The 23,208-nt window shown below is 50.0% G+C and overlaps 1 protein-coding gene across 1 annotated transcript in view; it reads right to left on the bottom strand.

Annotated features, from left to right (window-relative positions):
* Positions 1 to 23,208, bottom strand: part of TMEM273 (transmembrane protein 273) — an 82,532-nt gene that overhangs the window by 4,110 nt on the left and 55,214 nt on the right. The window contains exons 2-5 of the mRNA XM_081823083.1: positions 9,374 to 9,427; positions 8,370 to 8,510; positions 7,120 to 7,150; positions 3,108 to 3,131 (exon numbers count right to left, since the gene is read on the bottom strand). Of these exons, the coding sequence (XP_081679209.1) occupies positions 3,108 to 3,131; positions 7,120 to 7,150; positions 8,370 to 8,510; positions 9,374 to 9,427 (250 nt within the window). The remainder of the gene's footprint in view (positions 1 to 3,107; positions 3,132 to 7,119; positions 7,151 to 8,369; positions 8,511 to 9,373; positions 9,428 to 23,208) is intronic.

Here is a 23,208-nt window from a genome sequence, read left to right as displayed (position 1 = left end):
TAGACAGGTATGGGAGTGAGACTTCTCTGAGTTTGCCTGTTTACATATTTTTTTTTTAAAGATTTTATTTATTTATTTGAGAGAAAGAATGAGAGAGAGCACATGAGAGGGGGGAGGGTCAGAGGGAGAAGCAGACTCCCTGCTGAGCAGGGAGCCCGATGCGGGACTCGATCCAGGGACTCCAGGATTATGACCCGAGCCGAAGGCAGTTGCCCAACCAACTGAGCCACCCAGGCGCCCTGTTTACATATTTTTTATCTTTGAACCATATACATGTTTTACAAACTCAAGAAAATAGAATTAAAGTAAAAGAAATAAGAAAGGAAACATTAAAATAGCATACACATGGAAACAAACCCTATATCAAATTGATAGCATAACCACACAGAGAAAATAATTAGTTCAATTGGAATATAATACTTGATACACACAGAGGGCTAAATTCTAAGAAGAAAAAGAACTGCAAAGAAATCTTCAAGTTACTAAGCAGGTTTGTAGTTGTAGAGTGCTGTGATTGTGGCAGTATTGTGGGTACTACTAGAGGATAGAGCAAAAGGGTAAAAATATTTATATGGAACAGGGTTTTCACTTTGGAGGAAGCAAAACAGAAATACCCAGTGGGGGAAGCTTAAGTAGAACCTTATGGTATTGAGTTTGTGATTTATTTATTTATTTATTTATTTATTTATTTATTTATTTTTTAAAGATTTTATTCATTTATTTGAGAGAGAATGAGCTAGAGAGAGCATGAGAGGGGGGAGGGTCAGCCCTGCTGAGCAGGGAGCCCGATGCGGCACTCGATCCCGGGACTCCAGGATCATGACCTGAGCCGAAGGCAGTCGCTTAATCAACTGAGCCACCCAGGCGCCCAAGTTTGTGATTTAAATACACATTTCCTGACTCTGCCCACTGAGAGGGCCTAGAAGCAATGATGTCTCAGAAGCCATGAGCACACATTGTGCCCACATCTTGGCTTCTAAAAGCTATTCCACATAAAAAAAGAAAAAAGAAAAACCAGGGATCTAAAGGGTACATGGGTGATTCCAGGTATGAGCAGGGATAGTACAAGGTGAGCCTGGGATACTGTGCTGTGTGGGGAAAAAAAAAACAAAAAAACCCCCAGAAATCTAGGAAATGCTCAAAAGCTACCAAGAAGTGGGCGCCTGGGTGGCTCAGTTGGTTAAGCGACTGCCTTCGGCTCGGGTCATGATCCTGGAGTCCCGGGATCAAGTTCCTCATCGGGCTCCCTGCTCAGCGGGGAGTCTGCTGGTCCCTCTGACCCTCCTCCCTCTCATGTGCTCTCTCTCTCTCTCAAATAAATAAATAAATAAAATCTTTAGGAAAAAAAAAAGCTACCAAGAAGTGACTGGTACTGGACAAACTGGGGACAATTTGAGCATCACAAAGATCCATGATGGCAATGAATTATATAATATGTTGAAGTCCACAGTAATGATATTCAACAAATAAGAAAGAAAAGGGGGAAGGAAAAGGTCTTTTTATCCAGAAGAATACCAGCTATTAAATGCAGAAGGGATGCTAGAGTTAGAAATTCAGTGTTTTGTAACCCCCCCAATGCAATAACTGAATCAAACATGGATCATGAACAGATATAAAATCATTGGGTGAAGAATCACTGGGGAGTCAGGATGTTCACGTGGTCTCAAAGTATCACCCTTCAGATTACTGACTAATTACAAAGAGGAAAATTTGTCTCCCTGACACAGAGATCTAGCAGTCACTTCTTTATTCAAGTGATCAAAGGCAGGGACACCTGGGTGGCTCAGTCGGTTAAGCATCTGCTTTCGGCTCAGGTCATGATCTCAGGGTCCTGGGATGGAGCCCCGCCTCGGGCTTCTTGCTCAGCGGGGAGCCTGCTTCTTCTCTGCCTGCCGCTCTCCCTGCTTGTGCTCACTCTCTCTTTCTGACAAATAAATAAAATTTTTTAAAAAAGTGATCAAAGGCAGCATCACCCACAGTGACAGAGCCTGGCGTCATGCACTTCCTGACACAGTACAGTGTCAGACACGCAGTGTCACCTCCGTGGTGTTCTTGACAAAAGTCTCAATCGGCATCTACTCAGGAGGAAACAATCAGACCAGTCCTGAAGACGGGACATCATACAAAAGTACTTCAAAATTGATAATGCCGCAGGGAAAGAAAGCAGAGAAGTTGTCCAACACAAAAAGAGACGAAACAGAGACAAAAATCAAATACCATGGATCTGGGTTTGGAAGACTGAAGCTATAAAGATACTTTTGAAACAATCAGAGAGATTTGAATATGGGCTGTGTAATAAATGACATTCCTGAAATATTGGTCATTTTCTTAGGTGTGGTCATCATATAGTGATTATGCAGGAGACACTTGGTTACATAATTAGGGGTGAAATATCTCTACTAACTTAGGGGTGATATTCCTACTAATTTTTAAGTAGATCAGAAAAAACTGCATGTATACAGAATAAAGCAAATGGAGGGAAATATTAACTTGGGAATCTAGGTGAAAGATGTGTATGTTTTTCTTGCACTGTTCTTTCAACTCTGGTGGATTTGAAGAGTTTTCAAAAAGAAGGAAGGTGAGAGCACGTGGGCAATGCATGAGGCGCAGGCAAGTGGGCCTAGGGAGCATGACCCGTGACCAATCCCGCACGCTCAGACCTCGTCCACTGCGAGACCCGAAAGCAACAGGGGAAACAGACACTTCAGCCAAATCGATAGCTTGAGGATGCAAAGTTTTGGAATTTTTTTTTGTAGTCACGTGGACTAAGTTGGAGAGTTCATGGTTTGATTGACCTTTAGGGAGAAATTTGACAAAAGAAGAAAGTTAACTATCCTGTTTCTAAAATCCCATTTTCTCAGCTCTAATCAGGCAAAGGTCCCACGGCTTCATTTTAAATCATCCTGAAGTACCACTAAATTAAGACTTTCTGGAGGGAAAAAAAAAAGAAAGAAAGAAGAAGAAGATGTGGACTCCTGGTTTCCCAGCCAAGGCACGAGGAGTCGTGGCTCGTGGTTAGCAATCCCCTCCCGTCCTGCATGGTGGCCGCCTGGGGACAGCCACCGCCTTTCTCCCTTTCAGAACCAGTGATCGCTCTCACAACTCACCTTTTGGAGAAACTGAGGTTTGACCTGCAAAACAGGAGAATCGGATGTTCATTAAATCATTCCTACGTGACAAAAAGCACATGCGAGGTTTTGCTCCAGGAGAATGGCTTGCCTGTCCTTAAATTTTCCTTTCGGGTCTAACTTCTTCCTGACTCAGCCTGACTCCATCTAGTGTTACTTTTGGAAACTTGAAGTGTGCCTCCCTTCTCTTCAACAATCCCTGTTTGCGGAGGAGCTCTGGTGTGATCTGTGCCAAGAACAGCTCCCCACATGTGGTGGGGGGCTAAATGCAGGGGGGGGGGTGTGGGCAGGAGGGCTCTCACCCAGCTGCCCCCCGCACCCCTGCCCTGCATCTCTCCCTTCCCTCCCTCCAGCCACCTGCACCCTGCCCGTGTTCCCTTTCTGGGACTTCACTTTCCCACCATGGTCTTCTGTGAGTGACCTGCGCAGCCACCCCATCCGGATGGACGATGGAAATTGCCTCCTCTGGTTCTGATGTTTCAAAAGAATTCAGAACTTCCAAACGCACACAAAATCGGGACGTGTTCTGACATGCTTATACATGGGAACATAAATCCGCAGCGACCGTTGCTTCAACAATGCTTTTAAAGTGGTCGGTTGTATTGCACACAGCGGCATCTCCACCCGCGCGCACACACACACACACACACACACGTGTGTCAGTCACTTGCGACAAACCATCACAGCCTCTCCGTCCCCCCCACCCCCCAAAACACATGCACGGGATTGGAAATTAGGATTTGGGAACGCTTCCTTTTCTTTGAATTCCATGACTAAGATAGCCCTGACACAGTGTCTGCAGAGACGTCTGGGGGGCACTGGAGTTTCCAAGGCAAAGTACCCTAACTCCAAGTGCCCTTCCATGTGTGGGGGTGGTTTGGCCAAGGGAGCATGCCCAGCCCACGCCCAGGTGGTGAGATCACTACGACCACTGATTGGTGACAGAGGGCCACAGCCTGCCGCAAAAGTCTGTAGCCACCCAGCAGAGGGCCCCGGAGGCCATGCGGTGGGTAGAGTCCACCATCACAGACATCCCCCATCTACGCAGAACTGACTCCCATCTTGTACTGCCCACCACAGAGACCAGTTGGACCCCCAAAAGGCAATGCAGGCTCTAGGTCTGGGGTTCATCTATTCATGTCCAGGTCCCCTCTTCCTGCACATCAGGAGTTAATCCTTCTCATCCTACCAGACTCAGTCCATGGCCTCCCATAGCCCCGTCTGCCCAAAGCCCTGTTTGAACCCCTGATGAAGGTCAGGCTGCCTAGATTCTATAGTGGGAGAGCCTGAGTCAGCGCCCAGCCCAGAGCAGTAGGAGGGCTGCCCCTGGGTGTCCTCCTGGCAAGGGGACCCAGCTGCAGCCTCAGTGGAACCTAGCGCCATGCCAATGCCCCAAGGGCTGCCAGGAGACAGAGCTCCCCGGGCGAGAAGGCCCCGCAGGGCTGGGAAAGAGAGGGCCAGTAGGAGCCAGCAACTTGGAATTCGACTTTCCCCTGTAAGTGGTCTCATGGATTTGGTGGCACTTGAGAGCTGTTTAGCATGTTTAGCATGTTTCTTCTATAAAGACGAATGGGACAACTTAGCCAGTGTGGGTGACACATGGTGTTGTGGTCCCCCGCCTGTAAATGCCCCCAATTCCATGACACGTTTCCAAAAGCTCCCTGGGACGGGTCACCCAACCCTCCCCTGCACGAGAACCCCAGGTACAGAGGAGGTGACATTGCCAGCAAGAGGAGAACTGTGTGGCCACAGAGGGGCCTGGAGAGCACTGTCTCATGACCCCACTAACCCCAGGCTGGCCGCATGCTCCAGTTTTCCTAGAACTATCCAGGTTTACACCTAGATCCTAACACGGTTATTAGCAATGCCTCTTCACTCTCCCAAAGTCCTGGTTTGGATGATAAGGAAAATGGTCACACTCCTCTCCCGCCCCCCAACCCTGTCCAAGCCCTTTGTGGGGGGGCCAAACAGCGTGGGCTGGGTGGGGATTGGGGAGGATGGAACAGAGAGAGACAGTGAGAGTCAGAGAAGAAGAGGGGCAATGCTTGCAGGCAGAGCTGATGAAACACTCTTCAGTAAGGGCCCGGAAACCAGAATATCTGAAGGAGGGGAGATCCTCAGGAAAGTGAACTTCTCAAGAAAATCTGTTTCCAGTTCAGCCCCAGGCCATCACCCTGACGACAGCGTGCCACACATCCGTCTCTCTCTTCCCTCTCACATCCACCCCTCCTCCCATACACACGCCATAGCACTTACTGAGCGCCAGGCTCTGGGGAAGAACCGGAGGGGAGCCCAGGTCCCCTCTAAAACCCACCACCCCACCCAGCCCAGACCTCTGTCTGCATGCCAGCCCTTCTTGAGCACCCCCTCTACAGGAAGTCTCCAGAAGCCTCAGGTTCACTGTGTTTAAAAAAGGAGTCCCCATCTCAGCCCCCAAGTCCATTGCCCAAACCTGTTCCACCACCTACTTCCCAAGGGCACCACCCCCCTGGGGCCTCTCCACCCCCACAAACTCTGTACTGTTCTGGATTCTTCCGTCTTGGTGGCTGCACCTTCGCTCAGTGCCCACCGCCTCAGTATCGCTCCGATCCTTGCCCAGCAGGGCTTTGCAGCAGGTCTGAAGCCCTCAAAGGGCTTCCCAGCAGGTGTCTCTGTCCCCAGCGCCCTCCCCGCCCCCCCCCATGCCACTACAGCGGAAACGCTCTTCCATCCCTCTCCTGCCTAGAATCCATCAGGGATTGAGCAGAAGTTTCAGGATAGGGTGCAGACTCCTTCACTTAGCATGTAAGACCCTGAGTGAAACCACCCCTCTCTCCAACCTTTTCTCTGCAGATCTTCGTGTGAAGCATTGGCTCCTGTCACACGGAACATTTGTTCCCTGGGTGTGCACACTGACACACCTCGGCGTGCCTTCTGCCTGTGTACACTTCTCTTGCTTCCCCCAGGGAAACTTCTTCTCATCCCTCCGTATGCAATCCCAGGGCTGCCTGCACCCCTAGACGTCCTGCTTCCCAGCTGGACCCCTCTGCATCCCCCAGGCACAAGGCAACGTATACTTAGCTGTGTCACAACACCCCCCTGCCCCAACACCCTGCAACGAGCACCCAGGATGTGCCTGTGTCCCCTGCAGATGGAAAGGGAGCCTGTCTTCCCTTATTCCTCAGCACCTAGCCCATGCCTGAACGCCCATTCATTCATTCATTCAACACATATACAAGTACCCGCTCTGTTCCAGGCATGGTGCTAAATGCCAGAGCCACAAAGATGAAGAGAAAGACCCCACCCTCAAGAACCTTACACTTCAGGGGGAAAACCATCAAAAGAAATAGATGAAGAAATATATCACATAATGTCAGTGAAGGGAAAGTAATATGAAGAAAAATAAAGGTAGGTGAGGGCAAGATAATGATCAGGGGAAGGGGTTTCTATTTTAAACAGGCCATCCAAAATGAAATGGTGGCCTTGAAGCAGAGATACGAAGGAAATGAAGGGCAAAGTTTACAGGTATCTGGGAGAAGAGCATTCCATGTAACAGAAAACAGCAAGTGCAAAGGTCCTGAGGCAGGGCTGTCCTCAGAGGACATACAGTCTCTGTGCAGAAGAGCAGTGTGGCTCATGGCAGCAGGGAAGCCAAGTAACCTGGAGCAGGCCATATGGGCTTCCCAAGTAGGTCATGGCAAGGGCTAGGGACCTCATTCTGAGTTCTGGGGGGAATGTACTGAGGGGTTCTGTGTGGGAGGTGGGGCAGAATGTAACTGAGAGTACGCAGAGGCAAGCTCAAGCCCCCTTTGGCTACTGTACCTTGTGGCCCTGCACTCTCATGACTTCTGCCCACTGAAGCAAAGAAGGGAAAAGGGGGCATGGGGTGCAGTCTAGTCTCCTAGGAAGCATTTTGGAGTGGAGAGAAGAGCTAGGATGACAGGCAAAGAAGCACAATGAATAAAACAGGAGGGAAAATGATACCCCGCACTTACCACGATAGTGACCTTACCTTGGGACTCTCTTCTTTAGTGTGATGGTGTCTAAAGAGAGAAAGCAGGGCATTAGGAAGGGGACACTGTGATCAGTGGCACGGCTCACTCAGTGTCAGGCAAGCAGGAGCGAGGCAGAGCCAAGCTGACTCGGGCAGCTCCGAAAGGCTCCCTGGGTTGGGGCCGCTGAGAATGGTGGTCTTGGGCTGAGTGCTCTTCATCCTTCTCCTTTGGCTCTGTTGGAGCTTCTCTATCCAGGTCCCATCACTGAGCCCCCCTTAGCTGGGCACTTAACTGAACCTTCCCTGGAGCCTTCCTACCCCCATCACTCCTCATCACCCCCTTCGCTTGCTGCTCCCGGACCCTCTTGGTCTAAAGGGATCTAGCACATCTCCCACTATGTGATGAAGAGGCTGTTTCTTCTCCCTTCCTAATCATAGGGATACAAAAATAATGGCAAATAAACACCTATGACCAGTTAAACCCCTCGTGCAGTGGAGCATGCTGGCATCCCAGGAAGCCCTGGAGGGCTGTGGTTCCTCCCCCAGCCCAGACTCCCCCTTCTGCATATCTTCGCGGACAATAATCACATTTTCCAGAGACACAGTGAGGCTTCTTCCTCCTCATCCTCTGGAAAATGTCCTGGAAAACTGCATGATGATCCCATTAAGCAGGCTGACAGGACTGGGAATGATTTTTGCAAGTCCCATCTTGAGAGAAAGGGGATGCGAATCAGTGCTGTATTTTGCTATCAAAACTCACAAACTGACTGCTGGGTCTGTGGGTTGAGTTTCCCGGCAGGTGCCACAAGGACACTGAGAACCACGCCAGGGTTCACATCAGCCCAGCCCTGTTTGGACCAAGAGGACACAGCACGGCTCCGAGTAGGACCTGCCCAGTTTATGGAAAAAAAAAAAACTCAGCAGCACGTCCGCCACCCTCCCAGCCTCATCACCTCCTGGGATCCATTTTATCTGGTCACATTTTTGGATACGGAAATAGACATTTCTGTCCGAAGCCTGCTCACCTCCATTCCCCCACCCTTTCTCCAAGAAATCTGATTCTTAGAAATCGAAAAGTAGAGAGAGAGAGACAAGTGGGGAAGGGGAGAGATGGACAGAGATACAGAGAGGTCACTGCGTTTCTTTTCAACCCAGTCTGTCAGTCTTTCTCTAGCCAAGTTTTGGAGGGGCTCCCGGGGCCTCAGGCTGCCGGGACCGATCCTGGTCTGGGCGGGGCAGATCCGGGCCGGAGGTCGCTGCTCCCTTACCGTTGAAGCCTGGGTTTGTGCTTCTCAAGTCTGAGGAGTTGATATCAAACAAATGTTTCCTGATCATGCAGATCTTCAAGACCAGGAAGATAGCCGATATGGCGACGCCCAGAGCCATCCCGATGATGGCGTACTTGATGTCTGCAGGGCAGGGAGGAATTGACCCATGGGTATCCATCAGGCACCAGCCTGCAAAGGTCTTTCATCTACAGCTCCCTTCACATTCGGGGTGAAGTCCAAAGTCACCCGAAAACTCCACATTCCAATTGGCTGAAGCCCAGGGCCACATCCTCCCCCCGCCCCTCACCCACCCCCCATCCCCTCCTCCTGGAACCCCATCAGGCTCTCTTCAGCCGTGGGAGTCATTCCCCAGCAGCTGATGGCTCCCTTCTCCGGCCTCCCCTAGCCCTACCTCACTTGCCTTTGCGTTAATTCATTTATCGAGCACGTGTTAATTGGCTGCCTACTCTGTGGTGAGCATGGAAGGCAAAGGAAAAGATGTGACTCCGTCTTGAGAGGCCTGCAGTCAGCGGGGGTGGATGGGAACTCGCCCTAACGCCAGGGTAACGGGCTGGCCTGGGCTGGCGTGGAAGCCGAGAGCCTTCCCGGAGGAAAAGGGGTGAAGATTCTAGATCACAGTCTGCAGACCGCACCGGGCCTGCTGAGGGGAGACCCTGAGGTGGAGAGGAGCTGGGACCGTGCAGGTGGAGGGAGGAGGGGGAGGCATGGCAGAGTGCAGGGCGCTGTGGGGGCTGGAGCCGCTCATCCTACAGAGAGCAGATAAGGGCGGCCCTGGTGACTCCCGTGCCCTTTGGAGACAGGCTCTCAAGCAGGTCCCTGCCCCTGGAGTAAAACTGTGTTAGCTCCTCGGGCAAATGTGCAAGTGAGTGCTGCCCCTGTTCGGTGAAGACTGGCAGGAAACCAGCCACGCTCCCAGCACACCCCACCCCTGCCCCTCCCGCCCCCTCAGCCCTGCACAAAGAGGAAGCTGGGCAGCCACCTACCGATTTCGGCCCCAGCAGACTTGCCCGTTGCTAACACTGGAGCTCCTCCAACATCTGCAAAGAAAGAAAACCCAGAGTCTGGTTAGAACCAAACTGGTGGCCATGATCAGACCAGGGGTGGAGGGCCAAAGCCCTGTCCCCAACCACTGTGTCCCACAGGTCCGGAAAGGCCTGGCACAGGTACCTCTGCTGCTTGGCGTCCGGCCTCAGGAACACAGAGGGGGGCTGCTGGTTGCCATGGAGCGTCCTGGAGCCTGGCAGGGACATCAGCGCCCTCCTCCCACCCCATGCCGGGAGCACGGTTCCGTTGAGCTCCGTTCAGCCGGCTCTTCCACATGGTCTCCCAGACCCACACTCTGACCCCTGCCTGCTTCTTTAGCCCCGTCTGTCATTCCCACGAAGCCTCTCATCCCAGCCAGACCACACTGCTTCTAGTTCCCCACCCAGGCTGGGGGCTCTGCTGCCTCTGGGCCCTTCCCTCTGCCCAGCCCCATCTTCTCGCCTCTCCTCCTTCCCCTCGTCTCGGTTCCCATGTTGCTTCCTCCTGAGCCCCCATGCCTGGCTCAGCTGTGTGCTCCACGGGGGCTGTTCTCAGCCACCGTAAGTGACCACACCGTTTATTTAACGATGTTACGGAGCACTGCTGTGTGCCAGGCACCCTCCGTCCTAAGAGCTTCTCAGCTACGAATCCACTGGCTGCACCTTCTTGCCAGTCGCCCCTCTGTGCTGTCTGTGCCCTGTGGAATGTTCTACCCCAGCACTTGACACAGCATCTGGCACTAAGGAGGAATTAACAGACGTTTGCTGAATGAATGGTGGTGACAGATCACACTGCAGAGATGTCTCATGCTTCCGGCCAGAGCTTGAAAGCTTCCATCAGGAGATGGGGCTCAGGCTGGGGCCACGGTCCCTGCAGACCAGCCCTCAAAGACCCACAGCAGAGTTGTAGGCCTTGCAGGGGAAGGCGTCCAGTAATTGGCCACTTACTTCGAGGCGAAACCAGGTGAGGCACTTGCAGGAATGCACTTAGTACTCGCAGCAACATCACTGGGAGCTAGGTGCGATTATCTCTGTGTGAGGAATGAGGAACCAGAGGCACTGAAGACTTGATAATGGGCCCGAAGTCCAAGGGAAGTGGAACGTGGCAGGGCCAGGGTCTGAGCCATGACACTTGCACTGGGAGCCTGTGACGCCCTGCAAACTCGAATCCCAGGGAGCTAACGGAATGATGCCACAAACCACAAGGTCAAGGGCTGGAGGGGCTTGGGCTGGGGTGGGCGGATGATGAGACCCAAGCCTGGTTCTAGGTACAAGCTTCCAGGCAAAGGCAGAAGCAAGAAGTGCCATGACCCCTGCTTCTCAAAGGAAGCAGGTGACTTCATTGGGAGAGGCCGAATCTTCCCCAGCTTAGCTCCAAGAGAAGTTCGCCTCCCAATTCCCTACCTATCGGAGCTTGAATGATGGCCGAGGGCCATGTCTGCTGACTACAGACAATGCTGTCTGGGGTGACGTGTTGGGTCGACACTCTACAGAGGACATCTTGCTCTGCATGTGTTTGATGGGGAAGGGATCATCATAATGGACTTTGGGATTTTTCTGGTGGCTTCACTTAGTCGATGGATAAAGCTGGGGAGTTATGCAGCAAAAGCACACAACCTTGTTCTAATCACAAGTCCTCTTAGAAATTCAATGATTTCTGTCTTTCTATCCACTCACACAGACACCCCCACATACAATATGACCTTGGTCTTGTGGGTTCTCCCAAGCCCCTGCTGAGCTCCATTGTTTCTTCACATTCTTTACATTAAACCTGCTGCTCCAGCTAGGTTGAAAACCACTCCAGGGATGGGACAAAATCTTCTGTTTTGCACATGGTTGGTCTGGGCTGTTATGAGTAGCTGGGCTAGGAGCTGACTTCCAGACTGATGCCCAAAATTCAGAGCTTCATATGCCCTGTGCTCACCCTGGCTCCTTTCCTGACACCAGTCTGGCCCGTCTCTGCCATTACTGGGCAGCAGGCTGGGGACAGGGCAGGGCAGAGCATCAGCAAGTGGGGCCAGGCACACAGATGGACAGTCTCTCCCCTGGCCCCTTCATACACAAACATCTTTCCTGTGTCTTCTGCTGGTGACCCTCACTCTCCATGTGATGCACTGTGATGCATGCACTGTAAAAACTTTATATGAGCCCGAGATGAAACTTAAATGGAGAAAGAAGAAAGAACACAGGTAAGGAAAAGCGAGATGGAAAATGTCAGAGAGCCAGAGAGAAAGAAACACAAAGAGACTTGGTCACACAGGGATGAATGGAGGCTGGGCCATAGGAGCTCAGACCTCTGGCGGCAGGGCTGAGAAGGAAAGAGGAGAAAGAACATTGTCAAAAACCTGCCAGGTCCTGCCCTCCCTGACAGCACCGGGTCCCAGTGCTCAGCAGGCAGCCCAGCCTCCTTCATCTGCCTGGCCCACCAGTGACACTGTCCTCAAACTTAGCTCTTTCTGCACCCCCTGTCAGGGACTCCATGGCTGGGGTTCAGCTCAGCCCTCACTCCTCACCCCAACCCGCACTGAGACACCACTCTCCACGTTCCATTTTGTATTGGCCCCAAGCCCTGAGGCGGCCCCTAGTCCCTGGCCCCAAACAGGCTCTCGGGGCTTCAGGCTCCCCTACCACGTCTGGGGTCAGGGACTGAGTGAGTGCCCTTCCAGCTGCAGGCAGACAAAACGGGGCCGTGGACACATCGGTCCCAGTAATTCCTGCTAGCCGGCCAGATGGCCACTCGGCGGCAGCCTTTCCCCTCCTTGGGGAGGGAACTCCCTCCTTGCAGCCTTCCCCCTGCACTCCGCGTCTCTGCCCTGCGCTCTAACAAGGCCCCGGGTGAGGATCCATCATAAGCACACGAGCCCAGCCAACGCTACCCCCGCCTCCTGCCAGGGTCTTGAACGGGAGAAGTCCCTCCTGGGCCACAGACCCCCTTCGAGGCCCTAGGGCTCATTTCCCCTGGTTCTGCAAACTAGCTGGAGGATGGATAGCCCAGCAGCACAGCCAGGAGCACGCTCCTGCATTCAGATCTGTGAGAGCCCCAGGAGCAAGTCGCAGGGCACGTTCTTTGCTGGAATTCTCTGGGTTCTCTTTGCAAACAGGAGGAGGAAGCTTGGCATCCAGAGGACAGACTCTGCAACCCAGGGGAGAGTCCAGGGGGGCCGGGCAGGGGCTGGCTGTACCAAGGCTCATCTCCCTGGGGGGCAGGGAGGGACTGTGCGGACTGGTTCATCAGGCAGTAGCAGGCGCAGGGCTGGCCAACTCCGACTTGGCCGTCGGCACTCCTCAGGCTGAACCAGGCACGGGGGACAGGAGCAGAGACCTCAGAGCCCAGCCCTGGCTGCTACCTAGTGCGGAGAGCTGCCTCAAGATGGGTCTCCACCCTCAGTCTCCCTGTGTGCCCAGGAGCTCCCACCAAGTCACACACCTGCGGCTACACCTGCCGAGGGATGGTGCCTTTCCCTCAGGTGCACAAAGGCACTTATGGCTCTGAGTCTAGAGTCCCTGCTTCCTCTTCATGCCCCCTTTGAACATGCTGCTGCCCAAGGACGCTATTCCACCCCTCCCTGCTGAAATAGCCAGTCTCCAGCCCTCCTCTCTGCAGCCCCTCCCACCCCAGTCATGTAGAACACCGCCTGCTTCTGCGAGTGATTTCCAAACAGAAAGGAGCCTCCTGCAAGAGTAAATGGTCCTGAAGCCTTGAGGCTTGCTGGATCCCCTCGCCTGAGACACGAGAGGGCAGCCTTCAGGGGAAGGCAGCGATAGGGCTGCTCTCTGAGACGGAGCTGAGGGTGCAGCGTGGCCTTGCCCCATCTCAGTTGGATTCTAACCCACCGAGAGCTCATCCCTGACGTCCAGACCTCCTGTGCTGTCCATGACACCTGTTGGGCCCACCCTCAATGGGGGCTGGAACTCTTCACCACCCTTATTTGGGCGGAATCCGGCTATGCGGTTCCAATTGTGGGGTAGTGGGTGTGCAAGCACTCAGATGTCGTTCTATAAGTGTCTGAACTAAAAATAAGGAGAAGCCACCCTAAGTGTTTGTCACCTGATGCCTAGTCATTTTCATCTTGGAACTTAAATATTGCAGAATGGCTCCTAACTTTAGATCTCATGGATTCTAATGTTCCCAGCCAGAAAAAGGGGCTTCAAGTGTCTAGACAGGCATCCGTCCTCTCCTAACGCTGTCAGGAAGTGCCTGCCGTATGCTCTGGATAGGGCATCCAAGAGCAACCCAAGACCCCTGGCCCAGATAAAGGAGCTCATGCAGTGACAAGGGAGACAGAAAGAAAAATCAGTGTCATGGGCAATGTCCAGCACCTTCCTGCAAACCTCCGTCTCCACCAGGTAGAGGAAGTCTGAATGGGGACATGTAGGATGGACGCTTGCTGTGTGGCCTGCACGCCTCCCCTGGCCCCTTGGCTGCCAGCAGTCCCTTGGCTTTCCTTTGGGGAACCACTTCCATAGGATTCCCCCAGGGCTGGCTCCAGGACGAATACATGAATACCTGATTAATTAACATATTCCAGCTTCCTGTCGGCAGTGATTGGTTGAGGGGTGGGGCAGATGATCCAATTCAGGCCAGTAAGACTCAACTTAGGGACTTTGAGGGAAATTTGGAGAAACAGGAGTGTCTTCTGGAGTTGGTAACAGTGGGGCTGAGGGAGGCCCACTGGATGGAGAGAACCTGCTGGGACTGAAGCCCGCACAGAAGAGGGTCAAGCCGAGACCAAGTCTTAAAGATAGATTTTGAGTGCCTGAATCCAGCTGTGCCTGAAACACCTCTTCTTGACTTACCAGTCACCTTAGTAAGGAAACACTTTCTTTAGCTTAATCTGATCTGAGCTAAGTCACTGTCATCCGCAATCAGAGGAGTCCTGATGACTTGGGTGGCAGGTCCTTCATAAAGCATCACTGGAAATCAGGTTGGCGAGGAGGGGAGGGAAGCAGAGAATGCTGGCTGGAAACAAGCTGCTCACAATACAGCCTCTGATAAATCCAGCTAGGATCCACAGGCTAAGCCACCATTGCCCCTCTGCCTGGCACATGCTGCTGTCTTTGATGCAACGCCTTCCTTGTTCCCATGGAAAGTTCTTACTTTCTTATCCTTCAAGACCTAGCACAAAGCCACCTCCTCTGGAAGTCCCCTTTTTCTGGGTTTGTTCAGGACCCCCCCCGCCACCTTGTCGCTCCTCTGCCCCCACTCCATGTACACCGTCCAGCAGGCTGTTCTACAGCACAAAGGACACGCTTCAGGATAAGCAGCTTCTCTCCAGGACCAGGATGAGAGGTGAGATTCCTTGGAACTCAGTTTCTCTTCTTGTGAGATGCAGAGAGAAGCTGGAAGGGGAGAACCTTGAACTAACTGGGAAGTGACCCCAAAACCACTGAACATGAAACCAGAAGTGGCTTCAAGTGGTAAGACTGAGTATCCAGTAGTGAGTGATACTGCAGGCTCGGGAGGGAGGTGAAGTTCAGCCAAGGAGAAGCGAGGGGCCATTGCTGCTGTAACTCTGAGATGGGAAACTCTCGTGGCACCCCCACGGAACACATGTGGCACACCCGTGGCTGCCATTGCTGTGGATGCCTCTATCTCTGTGGCCTGAGGTCCCGGATCAAGTACAGCACAGCGAGCATCCCGCCTCAGTCCTTTCCTGGGCTGGCCTGGGTGACGGAGCGCTCCGGCTCCCGGCCGCTGCTGGGGGTGCGCTGGGGTCTGACACAGCTGTGACTTGCAGAAACCTCAGGCTCCCCGTCCCCAAGCCCGGGAAGCTCCTGAAACTGCTCTTGCTCCGTCTCATCTTCCGGTCTCGTTGGCCGAACTGCAGCGGCCAGCTCAGAGTGAACAGACCTTGCTGCTCCTCTCCCGGGGCCGGGGTGTTCCCCGCTTCCCGGCAGAGCTCCTAGACCTGGAGCAGAGCCCGCACCTGCCGGAGCCATGCACGGTCCAGAGATAGAAAGTGAAAGGAAAACTGAGGACAAAAGACAGCAGAGGAAAGACGGCTCCGAGGGGCCTTGGTCCACGGCCAGAGGACACAAGGAGTCAGACCACCAGCTCCGCAAACCCAGCTCAGCACCCCCAGCCCGGCCAGCTGTGCGCCCTGATGCCCGCTTGAACCTGCCCACTGAGAGGGAATTCCTTGCACAGGGTCCCTGTCACACATGGAAGTATGCAGCCGTCAGCCATCTGGGAGGACGGAGGGGGGCCTCCCCCAGCCTGGGGGAGTCAGAGAAGGGCCCCTGGAATAAGCATTATTTAAATTAAAAACAAAAAGACAAGTAGGACCTAGTGAAGATGGGGGGGGTGCGGGTAATGGGGCCAGGCAGGGCAGGTGTCCAGGCAGAGGAAAAGGCACCAGCAAAGGCCAAGAGGCCGGAGGGGGAACAAGGGCTTGGGAATAAAAAAGGCAGCTCAGCGAGTCAGAGCAGTGAGGGGGCACCGGTAAACTGAGGCTCTCGGGGCTTTCCAGAAGATGAGGACGGGACAGCTAGCCAGGACACAGCTGCCCTGAGCAGGAACCAGAGTCCGGAGGCCACCAGGAGGAAAGAGAGGCTGACCTGAGGCTCCCAAACGCAGGGGAGAATGCCTCCAGCTTCCAGAAATAGCATCATAATTAAGAGGAAAATAATACTGGTGGGTGACCAGACAGTACCAAAACTTGTGCCCACTTTGTTTTTCCTGTGCAGTCTTTGCTAATTAATTCTTAAAGATTCACACACGGGGATTAAAACACTCAGCTATAGAAGCCAAACTGATCAATACCTTTCCAGGCTAATGGAGGGGCTGAAGGCAGGGAGCCGGCTTCGGCCCAAGGTAGAACCAAGGGCACTCCAGGGATGGGGAGCAATCCCAAAGGGGCAGGGCCCCCCAAGGCGTCCCAGGCCCACGCTGGCCAGCAGGCAGTGACATCAAATGCTGTCACACCTAGCAGGGGAGCTGCTGAAACCTTGAGGGAGCCGGAGGTGCTGGAAGCCAAGGGGAGCTTGAGGCTGCCCTGGTGGGGTGCATGGTGGTGTCCAAGGAGGGCAAGACCAGAGGACCCACCATGGGGCCACCCAGCTTAACCCGGTTAAGGGGGTTGGTCCATCTTTGACTGTCTCCAGGGGGGCATGAATGCTTCATATGACTGACTCCATGGTGGGTAGAAAGGAATGACACTTGGAACCAGAGCATCTGAATCTCCATTCTGCCACTGCTCATCCAGTGGCCTGGGGCCAGACAGGACATGACTCGCAGCTCGGTAGCCACTCTGCAACGCGACTGACCAGGAAGCCTCCTCACCACACACAGAGTGCTGTGAGGATCCCCTGAAGGTGTGTGGGCACGGACCGAGGTACAGGAGGGAACTCTCCTCCACAGGCCCTCAGCCACCCACTTGAGATGGTGTCCTCAGCTTTCCAGAGGCCACGGGAGATGCGGGGAGCATTGCATGCCAGGAAGCGGCTCTGGGCAGGAACTCAGGTCAGAAAGATTGTCCTCCCCGTCAACATTACCGGAAGTCGCAGAGCCGGGCAGAGGCCTCCAGAAGGCTTGTGAGGCCAGGTGGGGGGCAGCCCACCCACTCAACCTCAGGGCTTCGGACCAGGGAAGGCCCGTTTGCAAGAGTGCCTTTGCAGAGAGAGCTGGGGCAGCTGGAAGCAGCGCAGAATAACTAATTAATGATGGTAAAGTGTTGTGGAAGGGGGAAAGCGCTGCGTAACCGCTAAGTGGTGGCGTGCTTATTATTCATGCAATATTCATACTGTGCTCTTCAGCCTCTGAGAAGCTCCGCTCTGCAGTCCTCAGGGACCGGCTGAGGGAAGCATGAGCCCCGGGGGCGGGGCTGCGGGATGACTGCTGGCCTGGCCCACGGGCGAAAGGCCCATGACACTGCGGCGGAAACGACACCAAGCCAACATGAGAGCCCCGGGGCCTTGGCAACACCCCACCACCTGCCTCCATCTACCAGGACCAAGGTTGTCTGAGCCCTATTGTGTGCCAGGGTCTGCGCTGGACACTTCTTTTTCAAGGCCCTGCAGTCCACTCTCCAGGGGTCATCTTTCTGAGGGGGAAGCTCAGCCCTGCCGAGGGCCTGAAGGCTGGCTGGCTGGTCTTCTGGGCAGAGCAGGAGGAATTGGAGCCTGGCTGGGGTCTCCTGGAATGCCAGGATGCTGCGGGAATCAGGGCAGGGCCTGGCCCCATCAGCCTTCCCACCCGGCCTTCTACCCAACACCTCGCCTTCCCCCCCTAGACTTCTGGCCAGCGCTGAGGCGTGCCTCCCAAACTAGCTTGCCAAGTGGAGGAAGGAAGTGAGATTTTCTGGTTATCTGCCAAGGAATGTCTGTTGGTCACTGAAATAAAAGCAGTCCCCCTATTGCTGTCTAATTCCCAGGCCCCCACAAGGCTGGGTTTCCTCCCTGGACACACCACCCTCACTATTGGTGGCCCAGTGCACAAACAAGCCCCCCTCCCTTATGGGTGCATGCTGACCCAGTTCCTGAACTTTGAAAACACTTTATGACAAGACCAGAAAGAAAAAAACTCCTTGCATTTGAACGTATGTATGATATGGGGGCACACATACGTTCACACTCCTGAATAGGAGGGTCCTGGGGTTGGAACCTGGGTCAGCCTGGTTCCAGGAAAGGGCCTCACACTGGCACATAGGCTGGACAGTGGCTCCAAGTTGACCACAGTTTCAATAGGACTCCTCCTCCAGGAAGCCCTCCCGGACACCCTAGTTCGGATCAGGGGCTTTTACTCTGTCTCCCTCCATGTTTCCTACATATCATCTAAGATACCACATTGCAACTGTTCTTCGGGTAGATTTTCAACTCCTTCAATCGGGGCTTAACTCTGTGTCACAGCAGAGCCTGATAAAAATCATTATTTGCTTACTGTAAGCGAAAACTCTGACGTCCTTGTGCCCAGCTCCAGGCCCTTCACCTCATCCCCTGGATAGCAGCTCCTTGACAACATGGCCCAAAGGTTTGCATAAGTTTCTGAGGGGCTGCAGCCAGGTTCCAGGCAGAAATTCCCCAGCTGCTCATCTGTTTTGTTCAGACGAGCAGGAGAGAGCAAGCCAGTTCATCTTACTGAGAACCATTAGCCCGTTATTTAATGGAATCAAATTTAATAAAAGGAGCAGTTTAGGCAATTCTGGAGAATAAATGAGGGTCTGGATGTGACAGAGATGCTTACAGTGACTTTCAAGAGGAAGCACAAGTGGTTTAATTTGGAAGTGAGTGAAAAAGTCTGCTAATCTCTGTAATGGCCACACCAGCTCCCGTCCAGGGTTCAAGGACCACCGGGAATTTCCAGCAGGCACTTTGCTGAGGTCACGGCGCTGCCCTTACCTGAGGGCATTTTCTTCCCTCAGGATCCCCCAGGATCAGTGCTGTGTGTCTGAGAGGAGCCCAGGCCCCCCTCCCCAAAGAGCTTCCTCCCAATCACCCATCCGCCAGGCTCTTAAAAACTCATTTCAGAACTCCATTTCTGGAGAGAGAGACCAGGCTTACTTTTCCCTATTCTTCTCAATAAATATAGCATAAGGGCGCCTGGGTGGCTCAGTTGGTTAAGCGACTGCCTTCGGCTCAGGTCATGATCCTGGAGTCCTGGGATCGAGTCCCACATCGGGCTCCCTGCTCGGCGGGGAGTCTGCTTCTCCCTCTGACCCTCCCCACTCTCATGCTCTATCTCATTCTCTCTCTCAAAAAAATAAATAAAAATCTTTAAAAAAAAAATAATAAAATAAATAAATAAATATAGCATAAAACCTAGATATTATACAAAAACAAACAAACAAACATAAGAAGATCCTAAAAGATGGAGAGAGGAAGGCAAATGGGCTGAGGACCTTGGAAGCCCCACTGGATGCAGCATGTGGCCTGAGGTCGAAGTGTGGCTGTCACAGCTCATAAATATATGAGTCAACAAAACAGACTTTCATTCTCCTCTAAGATTTCTAAATTCTGTTTGACAGTTTAGGCTAAAAAATAACATGTCTAAAATAGGTCTCAATATATGTAGAGGAAATATTTAAGAGAGGAAAAGGACATAGAGACACAATTTCCACTTTTCACTAGAACTGTTAAAGTGTTGACAACAGTAGATGGTGATATGTTATGTATATATATATATATATATAATGTAATACCTACAGCAACCACTGAAAAGGGTATGAAAAGAAATATGTTCAAAAACACTAGAGACAAATCAAATGGAGTTCTAAGAAATGTTCCAGTAACACACAGGAAGATAGGAAAAAGAGAAATGAAAAATAGAGAACAAGGAGAAACCAAAATATAAAGTGGCAGACTGAAAGCTCCAATATATCAAGAACTACATTAAATGTAAATTGCTTATATCTACCAATTAAAAAACAGGTTTGCAAAGTTTATTTAAAAAATGATCAAACCATATGCTGTCTACAAGAAACTCACCCCAAATATGGTATAGGTAGGTACAAAGTAAAAGAATGAAGAAAGAAATCCATGCAGACGTTAACAAAAAGAAAGAAGAATGGTTATATTTATATCAGATACATTTTAGAGCACAGAAAATTATTAGGCCCAGAGATATTACATGACATTGTATTATATTACATAATGATAAAAGAGTCAATCCACCAAATAGACACAGTAATCATAAATTTCTATAATCAAACAACAGAGCTGTAAAATATGTGAAGCAGAAACCGATAACACTGAAAGGAAAAATAGACTGATGCACAACTATAGTTAAAGGTTTCAATAGCCCTCTCTCAACAATTGATAAAACAACTAGACAGAAAATCAGTAATAATATAAAAAATTTCAACCATACTATCAAGCAACAGGACCCAACACCAGCAGAATATGCATTCTCTTCAAGCTCTTATATAAGATATATCAAGGTATCTAGACTATATTCTGCATCAGACATCAACAAAATTAGAATAATTTCACTCATACAAAGTGGGATCACAATGGACTCAACTAGAAATCAACAATAGAAAGATAACAGGAAATTTTCCACACTTGGAAACTAATGATACTTCTACAAAATTCATGGGTCAAAGAGGAATTCCCAAGGGAATTCAAAATATTTATTAACTAAATGAAAATGAAAACAAACATATCAGAATTTGTGGGGCATAGCTAAAGTGATGCTGAGAGGGCAATTTATAGTACTAAATGCTTACATTAGGAAAGAGGTAAAGTCTTAGAACAATAATCTAATATCTCACTTGAAGAAACCAGAAGAACATCAGAATAAAGCCAGAACACACCGAAAGAAGTAAGTAATAAAGACAAGAGCAGAAATCAATAGGGTTGAAAACAGAAAAAATAATAGGGAAAATGAGTGAAACAAAAATCCAATTCTTTGAAAAGATCAATCAATCTGACAAACCTCTAATGAGACTGACAAGGGAAACAAGAGAGATGACACCATATCAGAAGTGAAACAGGAACATCACTACAGATCCTATAGACATCAGAAGGGTAATAAGGGAATATTATGAACAGCTCTACACATAAAAACCTGGTGACTTATGGACACCTGAGTGATGCAGTCTGTTAAACATCTAATCCTTGGTTTCAGCTCTCAGGTCATGATCTCAGGGTCCTGAGACTGAGCCCCATGATGGGCTCCACACTCAGTAGGAAGCCTGCTTGAGATTCTCTCTCCCTCCCCATCTGCCCCTCCTCCCCATATGTGCACTCTCAATCTCTCTCTCTCATAAATAAATAAATCTTAAAAAAAAAACCTGATGACTTAGATAAAATGGGCCAATTCCTCAAAAGGTATGAACTGTCACAACTCACCCAATATGAAATAGATTCTTTGAATAGCCCTATAATTATTAAGGAAATTGAACTCATAATCTACAAACCCCAAGGAAGAAATCCTCAGGCCCAGACAGTTTCAGGGGAGAATTCTAACATATGTTTAAAGAAAAATTAACATGAATTATGCACAACTCCATCCAGAAAATAAAAAAGAAGGGAACACTTCCTAATTCATTTTATGAAACCAACATTACCATGACATTAGAACCAGAGAAAAAATGGTGCAAAAAAAGAAAACTACAGACCAGTGTCCCTCATGAATACAAACTCAAAAATCCTTACCAAAATGTTATCAAGCAGAATTCAGCAAAATAAAAGAATTACACATCATGACCAAATGGAGTCTATTCAAGGATGCAAGGCTGGTTTGATAGTCAAAAATCCATCCATGCAATCCACCACATTAACAAACAACAGAAGAATAAAATCACATATCATATTGAGTGATGCAGGAAAAGCATTTTCGACAAGATTCTAAACCCACTTATGAGAAAAATTCTCAGAAAACTAGGAAAAGAGGGAAACATCATCAACTTAATAAAGAATCTATGAAAAAATCCTATCACTAATATCATACTTGGTCGTAAGAAACAAGATGTTTTCCCACTAAGATCAAAGACAAGGCAAAGCTATTTGCCATCGCCCTACCTGTTCAACATAGTACTGGAAGTTCCTGACAGTCCAATAAGGCAAGAAAAGGAAATTAAAATGGCATACCATTCAGAAAGGGAAAAATACAACAATTTGCAGATCATGGTCCACGTAGAAAATCCCAAGGGATCTAAAAAAAACTCCTAGAATTAATAAGTGAGTTCATTAAAATGGCAGAATAGAAGATCTACATACATAAATCAATTATACTACTATATACAGTTACACAGATAAAGAGAAAATTTAAATACAATACAATTTATTATCACTCCCCAAAAAATACTTAGATGTAAACCTAATAATATATATACAGGTCTCATATATTAAAAAATCCACAATGGTGATGAGAGAAATAAAAAAAGAATCTTATTAAATGGAAATATAAACCAAGTTTACCGAAAAGTCAGCATAATAAAGATGTCAAATCTCCCCAATTGATCTATAGATTTAATGTAATTCCTATCAAAATCCTTGCAAGATTTTTTTGTTGATGTAGATAAGATTATTTTAAAATTTACATGGAAAGGTAAAGGAAATAGAATTGCTAAAAACCTTTTTTTGAAAATGAAGAATAAAGTAGGAGGGATCACTCTACCATCTTGAAACTTACATACCTACAGAAATCAAAACTCTGTGGTATTGGCAGAGGGACAGATCTATAGAAAAGAAAAGATGACCCAGAAATAGTCCATACAAGTATGACCAATTGATTTTGGACAAGGGAGCAAAATCAATTCAATAGAGGAAGAATAGTTTTTTCCACCAATGGTGCTGGAGTGATTGGATATCTATAAGCAGCAACAACAATAAAGTATGCTGAGCTAAATTCACAAATGAACTCTAAGTGTATCATAGATTCAACTGTAAAATATAAAAGTATATAACTTTGTGAAAGGTGAAATAGAAATAGGGTGATTTAAAAGGGAACCAGGAGGCCATTAAGGAGATGGACCTTATGCACGTCCTCAGTGAGTAGAACTATAAACTTTTGAACTGGGTCAAACTGCAAATATTGCAAGGATTCAGCCAGAACACCTGCTACTTGCTAAGAGAAGTTAAGAGAAGGCTTAGTGATAGTCTTAGCAACCAATTATATGCAATCAAGATTACTTTTCTGCTGCCAACACCAATCAAAATTCTTTGCAAACAACAAACAAGTATTCCCTTTGTCTTTAGAAATCCTTGATTTTTGTCTCCTGGGGGGGGGGTGGGCGGGGAAGGGAGAGGCACACTATTTGTGTTGCTGCCCAAATCTTCTGTGTTCCTGAATTACAATTATGAGGTCCCCAATCAATGATTTTGTTTTTATTTTAGCTCAGTCTCTTTTTTTTTTT

This window comes from Leptonychotes weddellii, chromosome 6 (assembly GCF_054177405.1).
Source record: "Leptonychotes weddellii isolate Sample4059 chromosome 6, ASM5417740v2, whole genome shotgun sequence".
In the NCBI taxonomy this organism is placed as follows: Eukaryota; Metazoa; Chordata; class Mammalia; order Carnivora; family Phocidae; genus Leptonychotes; species Leptonychotes weddellii.
The sequence above is the reverse complement of the archived record's forward strand: the minus strand, read 5'-3'. Positions and strand labels throughout refer to the sequence as shown.